At 36.6% G+C, this 22,812-nt stretch overlaps 4 protein-coding genes and 1 pseudogene across 7 annotated transcripts; 4 read left to right on the forward strand and 1 right to left on the reverse strand.

The window, feature by feature from the left end:
- Positions 1-24: 24 nt before the first annotated feature.
- On the forward strand, positions 25-2,043 carry LOC104703237 (histone-lysine N-methyltransferase SUVR3-like; annotated as a pseudogene). Its single transcript, XR_015558201.1, has 2 exons — positions 25-712; positions 1,507-2,043. The product of XR_015558201.1 is annotated as a histone-lysine N-methyltransferase SUVR3-like (transcript).
- A 2,966-nt stretch (positions 2,044-5,009) lies between these two features.
- Positions 5,010-6,503, forward strand: LOC104789836 (LOB domain-containing protein 20-like). Its single transcript, XM_010515502.3, has 2 exons — positions 5,010-5,666; positions 5,951-6,503. Exons 1-2 carry the CDS (start codon positions 5,247-5,249, stop codon positions 6,362-6,364), a joined length of 834 nt encoding a protein of 277 aa, XP_010513804.1. The 5' UTR covers positions 5,010-5,246; the 3' UTR covers positions 6,365-6,503.
- A 333-nt stretch (positions 6,504-6,836) lies between these two features.
- LOC104789875 (putative inactive leucine-rich repeat receptor-like protein kinase At3g03770) lies at positions 6,837-11,735 on the reverse strand. 2 transcript variants are annotated; one of them, XM_010515634.3, is made up of 10 exons: positions 10,553-11,735; positions 10,380-10,466; positions 8,805-10,197; positions 8,592-8,725; positions 8,238-8,478; positions 7,938-8,143; positions 7,816-7,859; positions 7,517-7,628; positions 7,116-7,434; positions 6,837-7,028 (listed from the first exon to the last, which is right to left on the reverse strand). In XM_010515634.3, exons 3-10 carry the CDS (start codon positions 10,144-10,146, stop codon positions 7,006-7,008), a joined length of 2,421 nt encoding a protein of 806 aa, XP_010513936.2. In that variant the 5' UTR covers positions 10,147-10,197; positions 10,380-10,466; positions 10,553-11,735; the 3' UTR covers positions 6,837-7,005. The 2 variants fall into 2 exon arrangements, with proteins under 2 accessions (XP_010513936.2, XP_010513859.2); XM_010515557.3 differs by having other exon boundaries at positions 10,377-10,466; positions 10,553-11,644.
- Positions 11,736-13,963: 2,228 nt separating this feature from the next.
- On the forward strand, positions 13,964-16,643 carry LOC104790012 (co-chaperone protein p23-2). Its single transcript, XM_010515737.3, has 6 exons — positions 13,964-14,151; positions 14,634-14,814; positions 15,344-15,500; positions 15,783-15,811; positions 15,902-15,944; positions 16,200-16,643. Exons 1-6 carry the CDS (start codon positions 14,147-14,149, stop codon positions 16,232-16,234), a joined length of 450 nt encoding a protein of 149 aa, XP_010514039.1. The 5' UTR covers positions 13,964-14,146; the 3' UTR covers positions 16,235-16,643.
- A 1,756-nt stretch (positions 16,644-18,399) lies between these two features.
- Positions 18,400-22,512, forward strand: LOC104790170 (5-methyltetrahydropteroyltriglutamate--homocysteine methyltransferase 2). 2 transcript variants are annotated; one of them, XM_087450098.1, is made up of 11 exons: positions 18,400-18,666; positions 19,112-19,493; positions 19,599-19,686; positions 19,780-19,907; positions 19,995-20,386; positions 20,489-20,652; positions 20,741-20,821; positions 20,906-21,072; positions 21,167-21,272; positions 21,354-21,806; positions 21,884-22,512. In XM_087450098.1, the coding sequence occupies exons 2-11, from the start codon at positions 19,144-19,146 to the stop codon at positions 22,250-22,252; spliced, it is 2,298 nt and encodes a 765-aa protein (XP_087306224.1). In that variant the 5' UTR covers positions 18,400-18,666; positions 19,112-19,143; the 3' UTR covers positions 22,253-22,512. The 2 variants fall into 2 exon arrangements, with proteins under 2 accessions (XP_087306224.1, XP_087306226.1); XM_087450100.1 differs by having other exon boundaries at positions 18,534-18,826.
- The last annotated feature ends 300 nt before the right edge of the window (positions 22,513-22,812 follow it).

Here is a 22,812-nt window from a genome sequence, read left to right on the forward strand (position 1 = left end):
AACGACGGTAGTTAAAAACATAACCCAACGACGTCGTTTTATGAAAAATGCAGAGAGAGGCGCCACCGAAGAAGCGTCGTCTCGGAGAAGCTTCAGATATTATTATTATTCCGGCCACTGATTTGTTCCTCCGATGTGCCGACTTGATTCTCCCATGGCTAAACTCTCAAGAGCTAGCCGCCGTTTCTCAAACCTGCAAAGCCTTATCCCTAGTTTCCAAATCCATCACCTCTCACCGATCCCTTGACGCTGCACGGTTCTTCGAAAACATCCCAATCCCGTTTCGGAACTCAGTCGATTCTCAGCGGTACGCGTATTTCATCTACACGCCGTTTCATATCCCCGCTTCGTCTCCTCCTCCGCGTCAATGGTGGGGATCCGAGTCGACGAGACCTTCTTATCTTGACTCGGGACTCGGTGAGTGAACGCGGAAGGTTTGGGGTGAGTTTAGTGGACGAGTCAGGAGAGAGGATGTGTGGATGCGAGTGCGAGAAGTGCGAGGAAGGATACTGCATGTGCTTAGCTTTCGCCGGGATGGAGGAGATTGCTAACGAATGTGGGTCGGGTTGTGGGTGCGGGTCGGATTGTTCGAACCGGGTTACACAAAAGGGGATTTCAGTTGGTTTGAAGGTTGTTAGAGATGAGAAGAAAGGTTGGTGCTTGTACGCTGATCAGCTTATCAAGCAAGGCCAGTTCATCTGCGAATATGCAGGTTACAGTTACATTTTCGATTTCAGAATAGTTTAGTGATCTTTTTGATATTTGAAAGTTGATTGATTTATATTGGAAGTTGGAAAATTTGAGCACAAGATTACATAATTAGAGGGACATTAGCATTAGCTATTAAGTTCAAAAGCATATGAGTTTGAAGATTTAGCTTGGTGCATTGTGTAGTGTGATCTTCATCAGTGAAAGGTATGATCTGTGTTCATGTCTCAAGCGTTTAGTAGATAGTAACACGATACTGAGCTTGGATCTTGGAGATTAAATATAACAGTAAATCTTCTTTCTTGAATGTGTTTTTGTGATCTTCATCAGTGAAAGGTATGATCTGTGTTCATGTTTCAAGCGTTTAGTAGATAGTAACACGATACTGAGCTTGGATCTTGGAGATTAAATATAACAGTAAATCTTCTTTCTTGAATGTGTTTTTGTGATCTTGTTCTAAAGACCATTTATAAATCTCCTGAGAAGCTTTCAGCTTAGAGGTTTAGACCAATTTATCCAAAATTCAGAAGCTGGTTTTATGTTTTGTCTTCTTAGCTCAGCATTGTGTTAGTGTGATCTCCATTGATGAAAGTTGTGATCTTTTGATGTGTTCATGTTTCAATCGTTTAGAGGGTAACACGATGCTGAGCTTGGAGATAACAGCAAATCTTTTTCTTGAATGTGTTTATATGATCTGCTCTAATGACCATTTATGAATCACCTGAGAGTCTTCAGCTTAGAGTTTTAGACCAGTTTTTTCAAGATTCAGAAGCTGATTTATGTTTTCTCTTCTTACAGGTGAGCTATTAACAACAGATGAAGCACGTAAACGTCAAAGTATCTATGACAAACTCAGGTCAACACAATCCTTCGCTTCGGCACCTTTGGTTGTACGCGAGCACCTCCCTTCAGGACAAGCTTGTTTAAGAATAAACATCGACGCCACGAGAATTGGGAACATTGCTAGATTCATCAACCATTCTTGTGATGGCGGGAATCTCTCCACCGTTCTGTTGAGAAGCTCGGGGGCGTTGCTTCCTCGGCTCTGTTTCTTTGCAGCAAGGGACATATTTGCAGAGGAAGAGTTAAGTTTCAGTTATGGAGATGTCAGTGTCAACGGAGAGAACAAGTTGAATTGCTGTTGTGGTAGTTCCTGCTGTTTTGGTACGTTGCCTTGTGAGAATACCTGATTTCATCATCACCTTGTCCTTTACCTATACTAATGTAGTAATGTCTTAAAACTCTTATTATTTGACTTTCGACTTTATTTATGTAGCAAGATACAACCAACCACTTTGTCTTTCGGATGTTACAATGCAATGAAATTTCAAGCAATCATCCTTCAGATAGTTCCAACTTCCAACATAGTTTTACTATAAAAACGTTTATATCCCCTGCTGCTAACAAAATTAAAAAAAAAAACTCAATAATTAAGAATCTGCTGATTAGGAGTAAGAAACTAAGAATAGGAGAAACTTATGTTTACCTTTCCCACTCTAATCAAGCAACTTAAACTAGAAGAGAAGCCTTAACATCGGTGCCATGTAGTCATAGCTTGCCAAAGCAATGAAAACGGATAGTATAAAGATTGACCATTGGTAGTATCCACCGACGGGTGAAGCCGTCAAGGTGTCGCTGGCTTTGAATTTCCGATCCCGATTCCTTTGGCCAGCGAGTAATCATTGATTGTGAAGCTGTGAGCCGTGAGCATGATCTGTTTATGTTTTGCGAGACGGAGAGACAAGTTGCCATCGTCAGACGTCAGTAGTAGACAGTGGTGACTTATATCAACATAAGACCAGAGCCTCGGTCTGAACCAGAGTATTTGCTTTCTTCATTGATTGACGAGAAACGAACGACGCCGCTTCGTCTAAAGAACAAATGGGCCGCGTGAATAAAGAAGTAAGGCCCGTTTAGCCCCAATGGATCCAACGTTCGACTCCAACGGCTACTACGGCTACTACGGTCAATCCCTCACCTAACAACAGCAAAAGCAAAAGCAAAAGCAAGCCAGCTTCACTTCAAGACAAAACGAGAGAGGAAGCTGCGTCTGTAATTGCCGTGTCTCAGGGTAAGAACAATAAAGAGAAGACGGTGGCCGCGTGTCCAGACAGTACAACTAAAGCAACCATAAAGCAATCAAGAGACAAAACAATAATCGAGCTGTCTAACCAATTTGCAGCCTTAGATTCAAATTGTGTAATCGGATATCTGACATCTGTTAGGATACACTAGGGTTTACGACAGTTGTATAAATAAGCTGCTCACAGCATTGTAAACCTTTGAGCTGAATAATACAAAAGTTCCACATTTCAGAAGTTATCCTATCCTGCTTTCAGTGACGCCATTTTCTTTGATTCCGTGGACACTCTCTTAATTCAAAAACTTTAAGCATCGTACGTATTTGCATACGTATAATTTATAGAAACCCCAATACCCTAAAACGGTCGCTTTAGGAAAGTTATGAACGCGCTTTTATTCATGAAAAATAAAAGTGCCAACTATGACTGAGAATCTATTTTTAGATTCTGAAAAATCTATCACTAAATATATTTCTCTCATTTAAATCTATCACTAAAATCCATATTTCTTTTTTTGGTTTCCATTTGAGCTTAAAGATTCCATACATTTAAGCAAAGTTCAAACAATAATATAGTTTTAGTTTTAGCATATACTTTTTTAACGCTAGTTAGCATGCCACTATGTATGAACGAACATTAACATATGTTACTCTATTTGTTCACTGCAGATGATGCTTATTTGGGTAATAAAAAGGTATTATAAGTAATGAAATATACTCTGAATTTCATGAAGAAAAAAAAACTATTGTAAAAATGACAAAAAGTAAGAAAAAAAAAAGAGAAGGGAGGAATGTTGTGAAGAAAAGGAGCACGGCAGACATGAAGGTTGGTTAGCTTACAAAGAACTCCACACGAAACGGTCAACACGATTCTCGTGCCTCTCCTCTCTCAGACATTAACATTTATATATGTACTCATCTTAGCTATATCCTTATATACGATATTACGAATACTATACTTATATGGTGCTTCCTATACTATACTATTTTAATTTGTTAGTATATATTAATCATTGTAATCGTACGTGTTTAACCTTTTGAGACAACGAAACTAGCTATCTTTCTTTGTTTCACAGTTATCTTCCTTTCAATACAGATAAAGAAAAGTTAATGTGAATTTTCGTTATAGCACATGCCGTGCAACGAAGAGGAGACTAAAAAACAACTTAATGACCCCCTACTCGTGAAGAATATGGGCCTACGCCCAATACATCTTGGTTATGTTCTAGACTTAATTAACCTTCAAATGAATTCGTGTACGTACTTCGCATAATTCATATGTTGTCAATGGACAATGGCCTACGTCTCTACTTTGGTTTTCAATTTCCATACCAGAATGAGTATATTTTGGGTTATTATCACAATAATTAACTTAATTAGATATATTACTTCCCCATGTATCTCATTTTCAACAACTTCCAAAAGTTCCCCCTTTTGGAAACGTTTATAAGTGTTCGCCTTTTGTAAGCAAAAAGTATTTATAACTTAAAATATTAAATGTATTGCTAATGGGTTGAGACGCAATGTACCGTACGCATTTCAATAAGTTTGTTGGACTACTGGTTCTAACCATAACTAATATATTTTAATTATAATAAGACCTAAGAAAATAGCTTATGTACATTTAACGATATAAAGTATAAGAAATACTTATATTAGTTAATCAAACACTCTCTTTGCACGTGCGCCTCAAACCTTCTTCCCACTTATACGCTCTTTCTTGCACCTAACATTATCAACAACACACGATATACTGTATAACCTAATTTAATTACATCTTAATCCAGTATACGCTCCTTCTTCCCACTTACAAACGGTGTTACGTACATCTATACTATAAGCAATAATTACTTCATTTCCAATTTTTAATTTTGTCAACAAGGTTTCTCACGTTTTCTTGCATCTGACTAATTAAAACGTTAGTATGAGTTTTTTTTGTTTTAATCATTTATAACTCTATAAGCTTTAGTATGATTTATGAGTATTGGTTAATTAGTTAAAGTAGAATTGTGAAGGAAATTAAAAGAAAAGTAATCAAAAAGAAAAGTTATAACTTTTAAAGCTGTTAAATGCAAAAAGCCAAAAAAAAACAAAATTCATTGACCAGATTCAGTTTTGGAAATGAAATAACCAAATTTAATTTTTGGAAATTAAATCATTATTAATTATTTTATACCCCTAACAAGATTTATGTATAAGACAATATAGCTATTGTCATGAATGGTATACCAAAAAGAAAAATTGAAAATGTAGAACAAAAAAAAAAGATTACCACATTCACCTCGCGACCTCCTTCATGAAACAAACGTGGTCTCCTCCGTTTTTTCTTTTTTTTTTTTACTTATATATATCCACACATTCACACACTCATATAATCTATTGAGATAGAGATATCATCATTTATCTCTCAAGAAACTCTCATCTATACCTAATAATTAATTAATGTTTGTTTGGTGATATGGCTGATCAGCAGCGACCCCACAACACCTCAGATTCTCGCCGGAAATCACTAGCCGGAAGACGAACGTCGTCACAACAAACTCCGACGACGTCATCACTGAGTTCAGGCGGAGGATCCATTGCGGCTGCGACGACGACGGGAACAGGAACGGCGTCTCCTTGTGGGGCTTGCAAGTTCTTGAGAAGGAAGTGTGTGAGTGGATGCATATTCGCCCCACACTTCGGGTCGGACCAAGGAGCGGCTAGGTTCGCGGCTGTCCATAAAGTTTTTGGAGCGAGCAACGTGTCGAAACTGTTGCATCATATCCCGGTGAACCGTCGCCACGACGCGGTGGTTACTATCTCATATGAGGCTCAGGCTCGACTCTCTGATCCTGTCTATGGCTGCGTCTCAACCATCCTTGCTCTCCAACAACAGGTAAAACAATTACATTTTCTTTTGATTAGCCTTTTGTTATTCAGTATAGTTTGTAACGGTTGAAATCGACTACATACTAGAAAGTTTTAGATAAACATAATATAAAAGTAAAAATAAAAAACTGAGAGAAATCTATGTTATTCCCCAACCTATAAATACATTTACTTAATTCTAAATTTTTAAGAAATATTTTAAAGTTCTTTTGTTAAGTGCAAATTTATTTCCTATGCTAAGAATAATAGATGATTAAATAAAAATACTTTTGTAACCATAAAATATATTAGGTGGCCTCGCTACAGGCGGAACTATCGGTGGTGCAATCACAACTAATAAACAGTAGAGTCGCAATGGCCAACGTTATGCAACAACAAACTCATCACCAACAACAACAACAACAACAACTAGTCGTCATGCAACAACCAGAATACTCCAACAACTCCTCCGCCTCCACCACTCTCGCCGGAGCCGCCATGAACAGCTTCACCGTGGCCGCAGAGGCAGCAGACGTCAGCTATGACGTCATGGCTCCGACTAACTTAGAACATTCATTGCCGCCAATGCCACCGCATCAGCAAAGTAGAGGAGATCAGCATCATGAGGATGAGGAAGAGAGCGGTGCTGATTTTTCGGTGGCTGTTGGATCTACGGCGGTTGCTTCCGAGGTTATATTTCCGGCGGAGGGTTTTCACCGGAGATGAATATATTTACCTAGATTCGTCTTTGATTTATATGATCTATCTCCTTTTTAATAATGTTAAGAACGAGAAGAGAATAATATACCATGTAGAGATGTCGTGAGATATTTTGAATGAGATAGTTACTAGTTAATTTACATCATCATAGGGGTAAAACTAATTGATTTTTACAATGCGTGCGTTAATACATGTTAGTATGAGCTGATCATTCCCAATGTAATCGCAAAGAAAGACCACTCTCATGTAAGAAGAAACAACACAGATTTGGTTATTCTCTACATCATGACCAAATCTGTGTTGCCAAATCTTATTTTGCATGAAAGAAACTAACGTCACAAAGAACTTTTTTTATTGAAAGAAAGATTAGAAATTGGAATTTTTATCGCAAGAAAGATTATGAATATTGCAAAGGACCTGTACTATGAATTGTGGCAGGGGAGACGATACTCTTTCGTTTACCAATGAGTCATGATGATCGTCATGAATTCTAACTATTATTAACTGTTTTGATCGTTTCCAACAAATAAAAAAAGAAGATAATAAACACCAACCACAACAACATAAAATTACAATTAAAAAGGTTATGATTCCAAAAGGGTAGTGTGAACAAACACAACCGAGACCAAACAAAAACTCTTGTCTCTCTACCTCTCATGTTCTTCACATCCTGCAATTTACAGCCACATATAAAGTCTCAGACCAATAAAACTTATTTCAATCTCAAAAGGCGGTGAGACGTTGAATTCCAAATTACCTGAATCTCGAGGAGATTCGAGTGTTGTTAGGTGTAAACGAGAGGGAGGAGGAAGAGTGGAAGCAGCTGGAGCTGGAGAAGGCGAACCGCGGATGCTAGGAGGATTGCTGTTTTGTAGCCAACCTTCTTGAACTTGAGAAGCAAACTGAAGATTCCACAAGACATCTTCAATGGAAGGACGTTCTGAAGGATCTTTAAGGAGACACCTTACACATATCTCCATCATTGTCTTCAGTGATTGGTCTGAGCAAGCTCTATGGACCGTTGGATCAACGATGCTCCTACGCGCTCCATCATCCGCTACAATGCTCGCTTGTAACTACAATGAAAAACACAGTTTATAAAGTAGATGATCACGGTTTCGCTTCTAGCTATATATATATATATCGAATGCCATTTACCTGCTCTTTTAGAACATCGACTTGACCCTTTGCTCTCAGTGGTCTTCCAACTATAAGTTCTAGCAATATCACTCCAAAGTCATATATATCGATTTTATCTTCGTCTTTGATGCTGATCAGAAACAGAGGATTAAACCATAGAAACAGAGGATTGAACCATAGAAACAGAGGATTAGACCATATAAACCATAGAAACAGAGTATTAAACCACATAAACAGAGGATTAGACCGTATAAACCATAGAAACAGAGGATTAAACCATATAACCATAGAAACAGAGTGAAGAAGACTCTACACACCTTAGAGTGCCTTTGGGACCGCTTCGAGATCCTACTTGCCCTATCTTAAAAATGAAAGCAAAAGAGGTTCAAAAATAAGATTCAAGAAACAAAAAGATTCAAAATCTGTGACATCATTTTACCTTTCCAAAACCTTCCACAAGTAATGGAAGGTTATAGCTACTGATTTTGGCTGCGAGGTTATTGTCAAGCAAAATGTCTGTTATTTTCAGGTTGTTTTCATAAACACCAGGCACAATACCAGTATGCAAGAACTGGATCCCTTTCGCTACACCTATGGCTACGCTTATGCGTTGTTCCCAAGTAAGCAATCTTCCCATATGCCCATCTAAACATAGCAAGACAAGAGAATATCAGGTGAAGTTAACAAAAGCATATTGTGTATCGTATGTATGTTCTTGGGACAAGTTTCAATGTTGTACCAGAAATCCAGGTCCTGAGTTCTCCATTTGGGACATACTCAAAGACAAAAAACATTCTGCTGACAGTTGAATCATCCAAGTAGCACTCGAAGCAGTGCCCAAGCACACTAACCAAGTGACGGTGCCTCAGTTTTGCGATTAACTCAATGTGATGCATCAAGTTTTGGGTGCTGCAACTTTTCTTCATTTTCAAACATCTAATTGCCACAAAGGATCCATCTTTCAACCTCCCTCTATAAATCTGAAAAGAATGATGAAAATACAAAAAATAAGAAGCACAAAGATCTTGTTTTATTCAACTGTACTACAAAACATGGAAGCAAAAGAAAGCTTGTTATAGCTTCATTGCCTTACCTGTCCTTGAGAGCCTTCACCCATGAAAGCAGATGATTCAAAGTTATTTGTCGCATACTCGAGCTCTTCCAGTGAGAATGTCCTGTAAGCTGGAAGACCGAGCCCTCCTAGCTTCATTGTTTGAGATATATACCCTTCAAAGTGTTGTAGCACACAACATAAGTAATCAATAAAAATCAAATTCTATGTAAAATGTGTGACAAGTTCTCTTACTTGCATCTGATAGTAGTTTTGATGTGTACCCCATTGAAGCATTCTCTCTGATCAATCTTGGAGAAGCTTTCGTCACTGTTCTCTTAGCCTTTAATCTCTTAAGTACCACAAATAAGGCACCGGCGAGGAGAATAACCCCTAGAACGCTTGCGGTTACGCCTAAAGCAATACCCACTTTGGAAACTTTGTTCCTCCTCTGCGGTAGGATTCCAACAGCAAGAGCTTCATTGCTACAAAATGAAACTGGACGTTGATCTTCACTCGTGGTAGCCAAACAGTTGCCTGCATAGACAACATCTCTGCTAGTGCCGGAACTCGGTTTAAGGCAAGTAGGCAAACTTCCGGTAAGAAGATTTGATGACATATCAACAACCATCAGCTGTGAGTTGCAAGAAAGATTAGTTGAAAGCCTCCCGGTGAGTTTGTTGTGTGAGATGTTCAAGTAAGTTATGGCGGGAAGAGACATCAAAGAAGTTGGTAATGGACCGACGAATGTATTGAAGGAAAGATCCAAATGTTGAAGCTGATACAAAGAGCTAACTTCTTGAGCTGAAACTGCAGATCTAAACTTGTTCTTGCTGAGTATAAGAGTAACCAACTTGTTACTTAACCGAGGAAACAACGGTCCAAAAGAGTTTCCTTCAAGATCAAGCACTTGAAGGTTTGTCAAATGGCTTAAATCAGGTAAATCTCCATTAAAGCGGTTATTAGCTAAAGCAAGAACTCTAAGACCTGACAAGCCACTAAGTGAAGAAGGCAGTGAGCCATTAAACACGTTGTTTCTCAAGCTCAACACAGCTAAACTCGGCAAAGAACCAATCCAATCTGGTAACTCACCAGAAAACATATTCTCATCGAGTATAAGCGTCTGAAGACTAGCAAGCGACGAGAGCTGATGAGGGATTGGTCCAAAGAGGAAATTAGAACTCACATTGAGAATCTCCAATGAGGACAAACGGTTGATTTTCTGAGGTAACCAACCCCATAAGCCGAGGGAGACAAACGTGAGAACTTTAACATCAGGGAGCTTAACAAGAGTAGTAACAAAAGAGTTGATTGAGAAACTCTTTGGTAACATATGAGTCCCGTTGTCTCCTATAATGTGAAGCTGCGTTACACTATCTTCATAACAAACAACGGTTAGTGAAGGGCTTGGCTCAGAATTGCAGAAATCAGTAAAGTTGTTCCAGCTGCTTAACACTTTGGGATAGTAGAGAAGCTGTTGCAGCCTCAAGAGGGTTTGAGATTGAGATGACTGAAGCTGTGTAGAACCATCAATAGAAGCTAAAAGAAGAACCAGAAGCAGTAATGGCATGCCACAGAAGACTTTCTCCATAGCCATAAAACACACACACACAACTACTTAAGTAGTAAACATCAGCATCATGAAAACCTGCAAAGAGAGAGACACATTCAATTCAAGAATTCAGAATTCAGAACAACGTCCACTCACAAGATCTGATACTTTTTTTAGAAACCAATCTTCAAAGTGAAGAGGTAATTTATTAAGTGAGTAGAAAAAGAAAAAAACATTTTTGCATGTGAAATTCCAGAAAAACAGGACGAACTCACCACCTGGGTTACAGAATCTCCTCTTGAAGACACCTTGCAAGAAGAGAAGATGACTTTTGAACACAAAGAGATTTTAAAATTTTTATTTTCCTGGAAAACAAAAAAGTAGTTTCATCATTAGAAAAAAGAAAATGAGAAATGAGAAACAAATCGTTTCCTTTGAGATGAAGAAATACCTCTGCAAACTTATCAAGGAACTGTGATACGAATATTGATTTTTATTATAAGGAAAAGGTAACAACTTGGTTTTAAAGAAGAAAGTGTGAAAATTTCCCAAGAAAATCTTGAAAATTCCTCAAGGAGCTTTTAATAAAAAAAAAAACATTCAAGATTCCTTCACGAGTGATTATGAATTATAGTTTATAAGGATAAAAACAGAGGATACTCAGGAAACAATATTAACCCAACAATATAATAAAATAAAAAGACAAGAAACAAAAATTTCTGCAAAATCAATGTAAAAACATTTTAGCAACCATACGATTTAGTAAACTGTCAGTGGCTAACGACAGAGAGTTTGGTCCTCCTCTCTATCACGAGGGGAAGACAACGATCAATTCTTTTTAAAAAAATATATTTTTTAAAAAAGAAAGAAACAAAATAGAAATAGAATTTTTGTTCAATAATAATCTTGAAAGTGTTCACATGCATTATTACAAAATTATTTTTAAAAAGGGTTTGGCCGACAATTTTTTCTGATCTTTTTTATTTGTTTTGGTACTCTCACTATTTTATACAGTACACAAATTTTAAATAATTTTCTCAGCATAACGTCCAAAAAAAAATTGGAAAACCTCAGCATTAAATATGTTCATATTATATTATCGCTTTCGAAAAAATAGGGACCAAAGAGAAACCCACTCGAGCCAAAGCTGTGGCCAAGAAAAAAGTAAAAAGACAAAAGTAAAAAGACCCAAAAAAAAAAATAAGATGAAAAGTAAAGATAAGAGATAATATTCCTTAGGGCTTAGGGGTATGGTCTACTAAATAGTAAATACTACGAGTCGAGGCAAACAAGTCTTTATTAGTTTAACTTAAATCTGATATATTTTGTAAGGGAAAAGTTTCTCTATGAATACCAATGGGCTATCAGCTATGGTAGGGTTAAACCAAGAATCAAGACTAAGTAAACAAACCGAGTAACTAAATCTGTGTAATTTCAATTTTGTTTTGAATCTTTCATCATGAAGATATAATTGGAAACAAAGAAATCAAACTAAACATAATAAGTACAACAGCTACAAAGGATTTTTATCAAAACTAGGCTTAAAAGTGAGTTAAAAACCAAACCGATCGAAAAATAAAAAGAAAGTGAAAGTTGTGGCACACACTGTAACGTAATCTTTTTCGCACGATGGCATCTCCATCAGAAAGGTCACATCAGACTTTTAAAGTGACACATGTGGGTTCCAGTCTTCTCTTCCCTTAACAAATTTGAAGAAAACAATAATACAACAAATTAGCTCACATATGATACAGAATAACATGCTAGTTTAGTATTTACATTAATCCTTGTTGTTTCTATCTGAAAATCTAGGAATGAAATTTTTAAACTAAAACCATATACAGTATATGTATTTTTCATTTTGAGGAAACACTATTTTTTACAACTTACAATATTTTAGAATTTGTAACTAAAGCATGATGTCTTAATCTCTTGACTACTCACGTCACGTGCCAAGAGAGATTCTACATATCTTGTAGTTTTTTATGATTTATAATTGGAGGTATAAGAAAACAAGTAAAGCAAATACTTACAAACATAAGACAACAAAATTTTGTGAGATTTTAGTCCACCTAGTTTTATATATAGATATTTTTCGGTTAGATTTTTCTGTGCATCGTATTCGAATAATGTTACAAATTCAGATTTCTTATGGCTTCTTCATTTTGTGAGGTTCATTCTTTGGCTAGTTTCTTTTTTGTTTCTATTGGTTACATGTCTCAATTGTCAATGTCGTATTCAATAATGATTCATGGTTTAAATAAAAATAGAAATTGCTGGTGCAGCTTACAATCGACCAGCCAACTTTAGAGTTTACGAAATAGAATTGTGGTTGTTTCAATTCTAATTTTCTCAATAAAAAAAATATTGATCTTTAATTTGGTAGAAGAAAAGAAAATTAAAAACTATTATAACATCTTATCAAATTTTATCTGGAAAAATAGAAGTAATTAATATGGGTTTATAACTTTATATCTAATACTATTTCATCTATTTTAATGTTCTGCTTTATCACATACAGTATATATAGATATTAAATTAAAATGATTTGTACTGATATATACTAATATACTTATTACATTAATTAAGACGTATGTTAATGTGTGTATGTGTGTGTCATTTTCGCCTAGCGGTGTGTAATAAAGATGGTTTGTTCAGCATTGTTCTTCCTGTTAGGTGAGTCGTAATTGTGAAGTGAATATCTGCTAAGTTATTAACCGCATCCTCAAACTAATTGATTTTAGGACACATTAGGAATATCTTAATATGTACAATTCGAACAATCATAAACCAGAAAAACAAATTATCTTGTGACAGTTATTTATTTTACTTATTTGTTGTCACTTTACTCTAATGCAAAGTGATTTACGTACACACCATATTAGAACTTGAGAAGAAGAAAAAACTCATAATTCATAAATATATCTATCACGTCATTATATATGTAAGTGTTGCAAAATAGCATGTGTCATCATTGATCTATGATCTGTAAACATAAAACAAACTATGACACATGTTGCATCTTTCATTTCATTTATCTCTGTATGTGTCCTTTCTGCTCTTCTTTTACTTTAGTTGTAGCTTAAATTATTATTGCAAAATGCCAAATGGGGAAATGACATCACTTGTTGTGACTTGTGCGCAGTGTTTGTAAGAGTTATTCTTGTTTATATATATTCGTGATTTCTCAATAATTTTCGAGGGTTTATATATATGAACTAGAGTAGCTAGGGGTAAATGTAGTTTTTACCTTTACCTCTCTATCCTGTCCACGAATCTTTTTTTTTTTTTTTTTTTTTTGAATAAAAATTGGCAAACTGCATATTTCACTACTCGAACTCGACACCTATGAAGTACTAAGCATATACTTCACCACTGTACTAAAAATGTCCACGAATCTTACCCTATAAGTACTAGCCAAAAGCTTGTCCCTCAATATGAAGGAGAAGTATATAAACTATAGAACTGAAGCCTCTAGCAGCCTATCACAGCTTTGAAATTCTAACGGATCTAAAACAATTGTTAATTTTGATACTCCATAGTTAGAAGAGAGAGATATATAATCCATCATCACAAGAGAAAGTAATTAACAAATATGTAGTACTAGTCATTGCAATTTTAAAAGAGATTTCCCAATCTAAAACAAGCAAGAGTGACGCATGCATCACGTTTAGCATGAAAAGGACCTGAATCAAAAGTCCACCAAAAACATTCTCTCCAAATTTACTTTTAAGGTTGTCATATCTTTTCTTTTTGGGGCAACAAATCTCTAATTGTGGCCAAATTGAGATATTTTCAAGAGTTTTTATCGTTTTTGAATAAATTCGTGAGTATAAGGGTCTATATGAAATACTCTAAAACTATTGGGGCCAAATGTAAATTTTACTTCTTTACCTTCTTCACTCCAGAAACCCCTAAGACGATCGTTTCAAGTTTCCAACTTTTTTTTTTCCTCTTCAAATCGATCGCCGTTTCCTCCATACTCCGTCCACCGTTCACACTTCCGGCGCCGTTGCCTATCCAAAATCTACACTTGTCTTAAAACATGAGGTATCTGCTCGATTTCTAGGGTTTTTTTAGATTTACTCAAGAAATTATCAGTATCCTTTGGTGTATGTTTGCTTAATCCACAAATAGGTTTCGATTGATGTATGATCTAAGTTTGAACCCTGCGTCACATTTTCTCTAACTATACTATAGAAAAGCCCTTACCTTTAAGTTAATTTACTAAAGGGTTTTTCATTAGTTATAGGAAGTTGTGTTCTTTGAGATGATGAGAGAGTTGTTTGCACAGATCTTATAACTTTTTTGGATAATGCTTAGAATATATGAAAGCAATTGACTTTTGTTTTACTTGTGATTTTCAATATTGAAAATCTCTGCTCTGTGCTAGAAAATTTCATCATATGATGTAATAAGTTAGTTGTAATCTTCACTTATGGTTGTGTGATTGGGGTGGTATGTTGCACAAAAGGACCTCTGAGTAGAGTAAGGCAATATCATGTAACTGTTTTGTATTACCTTGTGTCCAGTCGTAATCCGGAGGTTCTTTGGGCTCAGCGTTCTGATAAGGTTTACCTAACCGTTGCCTTACCTGATGCGAAGGACCTTTCAGTCAAGTGTGAGCCTCAGGGTCTATTCAGTTTCTCTGCTCTTGGTGCCCTAGGCGAGCGCTTTGAATTCAGCTTGGAGTTATATGGGAAGATTCTGCCAGTAAGTGCCATTTCTTCCTTTAATTGATAAGAACTGGCAGCAAGCAACTGTAAAGTATCAAGTGTAAAGTTATCATTGCATCTATAAATCGATAAATTCAGCTAGTCTTTAACAAGACACATTTGAATCCCTTGTCCTGCAACAACGTTTATCTAATCAGTCCTTTAGTCCTTAAGCAAGACAATTTTTTCTCCTTGGTTAAAGCAACATTTAAAATTTCAAATTCGGCCTCGAAAGAAGTGGAAGTTGTTGTATTCCGAGGGATTATAATGTGTTTTGCAAAAGACTAATTAGATATTTATCGATTTAGAGATTGAATGGGCCGAATGGCTACATTGTTTTCAACGCCTTGTGACTCTCTGTTTTTTATTTATGTTATTTTGGGTTTTGTTGCTACAAACACTATGGAAGTAACGAAAAATTAGAATTCAATGCATCTTTTGTGTCAATATTTTTCTCATGGTTTGTGGTCTAAGCTTTTATCAGACAACTCTCATAACGTCCTATGCTGTGTATATGTATGATGCAGGAATATCGGAAGAATGTAGGGCTTAGGAACATCATATTTTCAATTCAAAAAGAAGAGAAAAGTTGGTGGACACGACTGCTGAAATCAGAAGAGAAACCCGCACCTTATATCAAAGTCGATTGGAATAAATGGTGCGATGAGGATGAGGAGGTCAACTGTAAGTCGTAAAAAAACTTATGTTGCAAGCCTAAGTTCTCTTTTCAGTTCAAGTTTCTAGGGGATAATCCAAAATCTTCTTATGTTTACCTTCCAAGGACTAGGATTTCACCTTTTTTGGATGTACCCTCACCCAACCTGCCATATCTCTTGTTCTTTGCATATAACATATGTTGATGTTGTCTAATCTCGTTTGAAAAGGCGTAGGAAAATCACAAATACTCTGATCTCTTTCATCATAAGTTGTTTCTAACGATAGACTCTACTGCTTCTTCTGTTTCAGCTGAAACGGCCTCTGATGATGAGAGTGCAGTGAGTTTTTTCTCATAATTGCTTATTTCTTCCCATTGCATTTTAGTAAAAGCCACCGTGTTTGATTAGTTTCCCTCTTTATTTTCATAGTTTGTTGATCAAGATGAAAGCAGTGATGATGATGGATTGCTCTGTAAGTTTCAACATTCTTTGATCTTCTTAACGCAATGATATATAGCATTTCAAAAATTATAGATAGAGACTAAGTGAAGATTGATAGAATATTGTGCTAACGTCCGTAGTGTTAGTAGCGTTATTCTGTGATTCAGTTTTTGTTAATATCAAGTATCAATCTGAACTTAGTTGTTCCGAACTTGTTCACTTCTAAATATTTGTCTGGACCCTTTTGTTAGAACTGATTTGACGAAAAAACATTATATTTGGTCAGATCTTCCTGATCTGGAAAAGGCAAGAAGAAATTAAGCTTTACGGCAACAACAACCAACCAAACCAACTGGAAGCTGAAGATAAGGTAAAAGACGATGAATCGAAGCTTAGGATGATCCAGTTTGCTTTGTACCCGACTAAACCTATTGTTCATGCGGTTTATGTAGCTTACCTCTGATTAGATATCTCAAAGGAATCAGCATTAGTTGTCTCTGATATAGTTCTCGAGTTTCTCTGACTTAATTTGGCTTCTTTTTTTTCTTTGGTTCACATTGGATCCACTTTCTAGGTCTGGTCCAGTTAGGGTTCGGTATGTGAACTCTACCAAGAGTAGGAACTAGTAAGTAATGTAAGGGTATGATTTGGTTTCTACTTTCTAATACCCATTTAATCACACTATGTCTTCTTTAAAAAGATTCAGTTTCATTTTTTAAGCTCTTGCTAATGTTAATCTTGTGCTTGATTTTATGGATTATATTTTGAAATGAAAAAACAACAACGTAGCTTTACACTAATTCACATGTTTCAAAGTTACTTTTTTCTTACCCGTAATTATATAGCAAAGTTTATATATAAGCCAGTAGCGGGAGTTCTTTTCAAGGTTACTAGGATTACCACGGACATAGTTTTTATATTAATCTTGTGATTCAAAAAAACTAAATTCTTAATTTGAGTTATCAGTATTCAATACTAACAAATATCCAAACATAATATTTTAAACTATAAAAAGAAAAATTCGAAAAGGTTAATATGATTTGAATCTAAAACCGTTTAAATTGGATGCTCGAATGACAATCTTCTAAAAAAAACTTCAAACCCTTTGAACCATGCACCAATATATTGAATATCAAGAAAATTAATGAACCAGAAGGAGCTAATTTTTTTGTTTTGTTTTGAAAAATACATGATAAATCGTGAGAATTAAGCTTTAATTATATTAGTGGGACTGTGGGAGTACAATCTTGGGAGTTAAGGTTGAAGATTTTTCTTTGTTATGGATTTTAACAAATTTATTTTGCACCGAAAATATAGTTTGTTAAGTTGCCATGCAAACTGAAGTTAGTTTTATCAGTCTTGAAATTGATTTTTTTTTATGTGTTTTTAAAAAAAAAGTATATTGAATTATTGTTTTTTATATAAAAATTGCAATTAATGACATGTCACAGTTTAATTGCTCAAGTGATTTTTGCTTTATAACATAAAAGATAATTGTGGAACAAAAAAAAGAGAGAAGATAATTATATCTAAACGTGTTTGTTTATTTGATGTTCATTCTTCCATGATACCAACCTCTTCGTGGATAGTTTTAAGAACTTCACTATTGTGAGGTCAGTGTTTCTATTTCTTTAGTATGTGTATTACATTTTCTTAGTATATCTGAAACGACGTAAAATATATTCCGCATCCAAACTTTTGCATTTTATATATTATTATTTGGTTTTTAATTTTCTTACATGGTTAGCAAACTTTTGTTGTTGTGAATGTGTTTATCAAATTGAAGAGGAAAAAATATACCAAATTAATATACTTTTAATTAACGTAAATAACAATCGATTTCTATATAATAAAATAAAAAATGATCATAATATATTCTCTTCAATTTGCTAAGAACAAAAACAATCATATATTCACAACAACAAAAATTGAAAATGATCATATAAATAAATAAAAAATCCTCAACAACAACAACAGACGTAGATCTCATAACCATTCACCTACTTAGTTTACCAAACAAAATATCAAATTTGTGTGGCATCAGATGGGCACTCTGACTCTCAAGTCTTAAGACGTCGCCGTTCAGTAGAAAAAAAAATGAAACTAAAATAGTGAATCTCTCACCAAACCGCTGATGGGGTCCACCCACCAATCCCGCTACCTCATGTATGTATTTCAGTATTTGTATACTCATTACTCACAAACACACCAACTCTCCTCCCACATTTCACGTTTGATTAGTTCCGTAATTTAAAACCCACCCCTTTTCAATTAATTAACACTAAACCCTTTAATCAACCCTTAGAACTAACCAGTGACAAATAAAAATATAAAACTAACCCACTAAGGCAGTAATTATCATGGCATCATCAATACATGTTTTTGTTTTTTAATCTAAACCATATCGTTATAAATGTATTATAATTTACAAAAAGTTGTACAAGATTGACCATATAATAACCCAGAGTTAAAACGTGCTGCATACTAGACATAAAAATACTATATAATATCATTTATTCCGTAGAGACAACAAAAAGAAAAACCTAAATACAAGTATACGGTATTATGTACGTACTGTATATTACTTTTAACAGAGAAATATTTATATTCCGCCACCAACGAGAGAGAGAGAGAGAGTGAGAGAGAAAGGACCGAACGAACGAAGCGTAGTAGTTGATTTGCTATAAATAAAACTCTAAACAACACAGAACACTCTCCATCGTCGCTCTCTCCTCTCAATATCTCTCCGTAAGGTACGCTTCCGAGTTTCCATGGCTCCCGCATGACTATTCTTCTCTCTCCTTTTCCCACTCTCTTATTTAGCTTTCCGTCTCTTCCCCTTTCCTCTCAATTCAATTTTTTTTTTGTATTCCCGTTTCATCACCCTCTGTTTTCGTACTTAGATCTAATTCGGTGAGTCGGCTTTTTTTTCTTTCTATGAACCCTACATGATCAGATTCCTAGATCTGGTCTCCGTATCTGTGTTACGATCTCACTGTGATCTTTTTTTCTATGAAAGCTGCAAAAGTTTTTACCTTTTTTATTGTTGTTGCAATGATTGAATGGTGAAGCCGTCTTTAGTTGGTGGCGGCTTTTTTATGAGGACAACAAGTACAACATTATTGGAACATCATGCTTTTGATCTAAATATCTAACGAACTGATTTCGGTTTGGTTTTGTTTTGTGGTTTTAATGTAGTTAAAAAAAAAAAAGAAAAAAAATAATCAAAAATGGCTTCCCACATTGTTGGATACCCTCGTATGGGACCTAAGAGAGAGCTCAAGTTTGCATTGGAGTCTTTCTGGGATGGCAAGAGCAGTGCCGATGATCTTCAGAAAGTGTCCGCTGATCTCAGGTCTGATATCTGGAAACAGATGTCTGCTGCTGGGATTAAGTATATCCCAAGCAACACCTTCTCTCACTATGACCAGGTTCTTGACACTACCGCCATGTTAGGTGCTGTTCCACCTAGATATGGATATACCAGTGGTGAGATCGGGCTTGATGTGTTCTTTTCCATGGCTAGAGGAAATGCTTCTGTTCCGGCTATGGAGATGACCAAGTGGTTTGACACCAACTAGTGAGTTTCCTCTACTGCTCATCTTTATCTTGTGTGTTCTTGTTATTGGATTTGTGAGTTGCGTGGTTAAACGTGTACTTTTATTTCTGTTTTTGTTTGATGCAGCCATTACATCGTCCCAGAGTTGGGCCCTGAGGTCAAATTTTCCTACGCATCTCACAAGGCTGTGAATGAGTACAAGGAGGCCAAGGCTGTACGTACTCACTATTAATCCCATTTGAACATAGGCTTTTTTTTGGTCTACTATTGAAAGTTCTAATATGATAATGCGGTGTTGTTAATGCAGCTTGGTGTTGATACAGTCCCTGTACTTGTTGGCCCTGTCTCTTACTTGCTTCTTTCTAAGCTTGCTAAGGGTGTTGACAAGTCATTTGATCTTCTCTCCCTTCTCCCCAAAATTCTCCCTGTCTACAAGTAAGATATTACTCTTTGAACTTTTGCTTTGCTACCTGTAATACTCAACAGTACTCTTTGACGCTATGAAACTTATTTCTGACACAGGGAAGTCATTGCTGAGCTTAAGGCTGCTGGTGCCACCTGGATTCAGTTTGATGAGCCTCTTTTTGTCATGGATCTCGAGGGTCACAAACTCGAGGCTTTTAGCGGTGCATATGCTGAGCTCGAATCAACTCTCTCTGGTTTGAATGTTCTTGTGGAGACCTACTTCGCTGACATCCCTGCTGAAGCATACAAGACCCTTACTTCCTTGAAGGGTGTGACTGCCTTTGGATTTGATTTGGTTCGTGGCACCAAGACCATTGACTTGATCAAGGCTGGTTTCCCCGAGGGCAAGTATCTCTTTGCTGGTGTTGTTGACGGAAGGAACATCTGGGCCAATGACCTCGCTGCCTCTCTCATCACCTTGCAGTCACTTGAGGGTGTTGTTGGTAAAGGTATGAATCACTTGCCTTATTTCCATCTCTTCTTGTGGATGACTCAGTGAGAAGTGTTTATTTGTTAACTCGTTTGGTTATGTTATTTGTGTATTGGTGCAGACAAGCTTGTGGTCTCAACCTCTTGCTCTCTTCTCCACACTGCCGTTGACCTTATTAACGAGACTAAGCTCGATGACGAAATCAAGTCGTGGCTAGCTTTTGCTGCCCAGAAGGTTGTTGAAGTTGATGCATTGGCCAAGGCTTTGGCCGGTCAGACAAATGAGGTATTGCAAAGATCTAACAAGCATGTTTCCCCTAGTGAAACCTTAATTTGAAAAACATTAATGCTCTCTAAATCTTTCTCCCTTTCAGAGTTTCTTCACTGCTAACGCCGATGCTTTGTCTTCGAGGAGATCTTCCCCAAGAGTCACCAATGAGTCTGTCCAGAAGGCTGTAAGTTTCTTACTTTCAAACTCGAGCTTTTACACACATGATGGTTTTCTCTGTAATGATGATTTGTAATTTCTGGTATCTCAGGCTGCTGCTTTGAAGGGATCTGATCACCGCCGTACAACTGAAGTAAGTGCAAGGCTAGATGCTCAGCAGAAGAAGCTCAACCTTCCAATCCTTCCAACCACAACCATTGGATCCTTCCCACAGACTGTCGAACTCAGGAGAGTTCGCCGTGAATACAAGGCGAAGAAGTTAGTCTCTTAATGACAACCTGTCTTCATTGATTACTTAAGTAAGTTGATTGTGATGCTAACTAGAATTCCACTTTGATCTCTCGTCTACTAGAATCTCTGAGGAGGATTACGTCAAAGCCATCAAGGAAGAGATCAAGAAAGTTGTTGACATCCAAGAGGAGCTTGACATTGATGTTCTTGTTCACGGAGAGCCTGAGGTGAGTTTTTGCCGGTTACTAAACCCTGAAAATAACTAGTGTTCTGTTTCTGACTCGAGTCATGCTTTAACAACATTGTAGAGAAACGACATGGTTGAGTACTTTGGAGAGCAACTGTCAGGTTTCGCATTCACTGCAAACGGGTGGGTGCAATCCTATGGATCTCGCTGTGTGAAGCCACCGGTTATCTACGGTGACGTGAGCCGCCCCAAGCCAATGACAGTCTTCTGGTCCTCAACAGCTCAGAGCATGACCAAACGTCCAATGAAGGGAATGCTTACAGGTCCAGTCACAATTCTCAACTGGTCTTTTGTCAGAAACGACCAGCCTAGGCACGAAACCTGTTACCAGATTGCTTTGGCCATCAAAGACGAAGTGGAAGACCTCGAGAAGGGCGGTATTGGAGTCATTCAGATCGATGAGGCCGCGCTCAGAGAAGGATTGCCTCTTAGGAAAGCCGAACACTCTTTCTACTTGGACTGGGCTGTTCACTCTTTCAGAATCACAAACTGTGGCGTCCAAGACAGCACTCAGGTAAGAACACTATACACTTAGAATCATCTAAAACACTGATGAAACGAACTTCTAATGGGGTTTGTTTTCTGTTTCAGATTCACACTCACATGTGTTACTCAAACTTCAACGACATCATCCACTCCATCATCGACATGGACGCTGATGTCATCACCATTGAGAACTCACGTTCAGACGAGAAGCTTCTCTCTGTGTTCCGTGAAGGAGTGAAGTACGGTGCAGGAATCGGTCCAGGTGTTTACGACATTCACTCTCCTAGAATACCATCAACAGAGGAGATTGCAGACAGGATCAACAAAATGCTTGCGGTTCTTGAGCAGAACATCTTGTGGGTAAACCCTGACTGTGGTCTGAAGACAAGGAAGTACACTGAGGTTAAACCAGCACTTAAAGCCGTGGTTGATGCTGCCAAGCTTATCCGCTCGCAGCTCTCTAGTGCCAAGTGAAGAGCTTGAAGATATTGCTTCAATTTCCGGGATCTTATGTTTGTATTTATATAAATCTACATGGGTTTGTGTTTGTTCGGGTTTCAATAACTTTTCTTACAAGAAAAAATTTCTTAGAGAAAATTAGGTATTGAGGAAATGGGGCCTCTCTCTTTAGTTGAAGAGGGTTTATGTTATGGCTTCAATCTCATATTTTTCATTTGCTGCAATGTTATTATGTATCTTTGTTTTATCTTTTATGAAATATGCTTCTTTGGTCCCTTGAATAGTTGAATGAGAATGAGGATTGTTATTTCTTTATACAAATCCCTCCCAAAAAAGACAAAAACTTAAAATAACAATCCACTAGTATTGTAGAATTAAAGAATTTGCGGAAAATAGTATATGTGGTGGTATAAAGATCTTTGAGCAGTAGTAGTACGATAAAGATTGATTTGATAACATGAAAAAAGTACACAGAGTTTTGAACCTTAATGTAAGTCCGATGCGTGCGTATAAAGATCACTTGACGTGGTGTATCAGAGAAGTAAAGGTAAAAGTGTATTTCATCATGAAATGTT

The sequence above is a fragment of the Camelina sativa genome, chromosome 1, assembly GCF_030686135.1.
Source record: "Camelina sativa cultivar CO46 ecotype springtype chromosome 1, ASM3068613v1".
NCBI lineage: Eukaryota > Viridiplantae > Streptophyta > Magnoliopsida > Brassicales > Brassicaceae > Camelina > Camelina sativa.

What these genes read in the sequence shown, in the direction of transcription:
- LOC104789836 (XM_010515502.3), top strand. Translation starts at nt 5,247, where the DNA reads ATGGCTGATCAGCAGCGACCCCACAACACCTCAGATTCTCGCCGGAAA. An exon ending in TCCTTGCTCTCCAACAACAG is followed by an intron (nt 5,667 to 5,950) that starts GTAAAACAATTA and finishes AAAATATATTAG; the next exon opens with GTGGCCTCGCTACAGGCGGA.
- LOC104789875 (XM_010515634.3), bottom strand. Translation starts at nt 10,146, where the DNA reads ATGGCTATGGAGAAAGTCTTCTGTGGCATGCCATTACTGCTTCTGGTT. An exon ending in GTGAAGGCTCTCAAGGACAG is followed by an intron (nt 8,479 to 8,591) that starts GTAAGGCAATGA and finishes CATTCTTTTCAG; the next exon opens with ATTTATAGAGGGAGGTTGAA. An exon ending in TCGATGTTCTAAAAGAGCAG is followed by an intron (nt 7,435 to 7,516) that starts GTAAATGGCATT and finishes TTTTCATTGTAG; the next exon opens with TTACAAGCGAGCATTGTAGC.
- LOC104790012 (XM_010515737.3), top strand. An exon ending in TATATGGGAAGATTCTGCCA is followed by an intron (nt 14,815 to 15,343) that starts GTAAGTGCCATT and finishes TGTATGATGCAG; the next exon opens with GAATATCGGAAGAATGTAGG. An exon ending in TGATGATGATGGATTGCTCT is followed by an intron (nt 15,945 to 16,199) that starts GTAAGTTTCAAC and finishes ATATTTGGTCAG; the next exon opens with ATCTTCCTGATCTGGAAAAG.
- LOC104790170 (XM_087450098.1), top strand. Translation starts at nt 19,144, where the DNA reads ATGGCTTCCCACATTGTTGGATACCCTCGTATGGGACCTAAGAGAGAG. An exon ending in AAAATTCTCCCTGTCTACAA is followed by an intron (nt 19,908 to 19,994) that starts GTAAGATATTAC and finishes TTTCTGACACAG; the next exon opens with GGAAGTCATTGCTGAGCTTA. An exon ending in ATGAGTCTGTCCAGAAGGCT is followed by an intron (nt 20,822 to 20,905) that starts GTAAGTTTCTTA and finishes CTGGTATCTCAG; the next exon opens with GCTGCTGCTTTGAAGGGATC.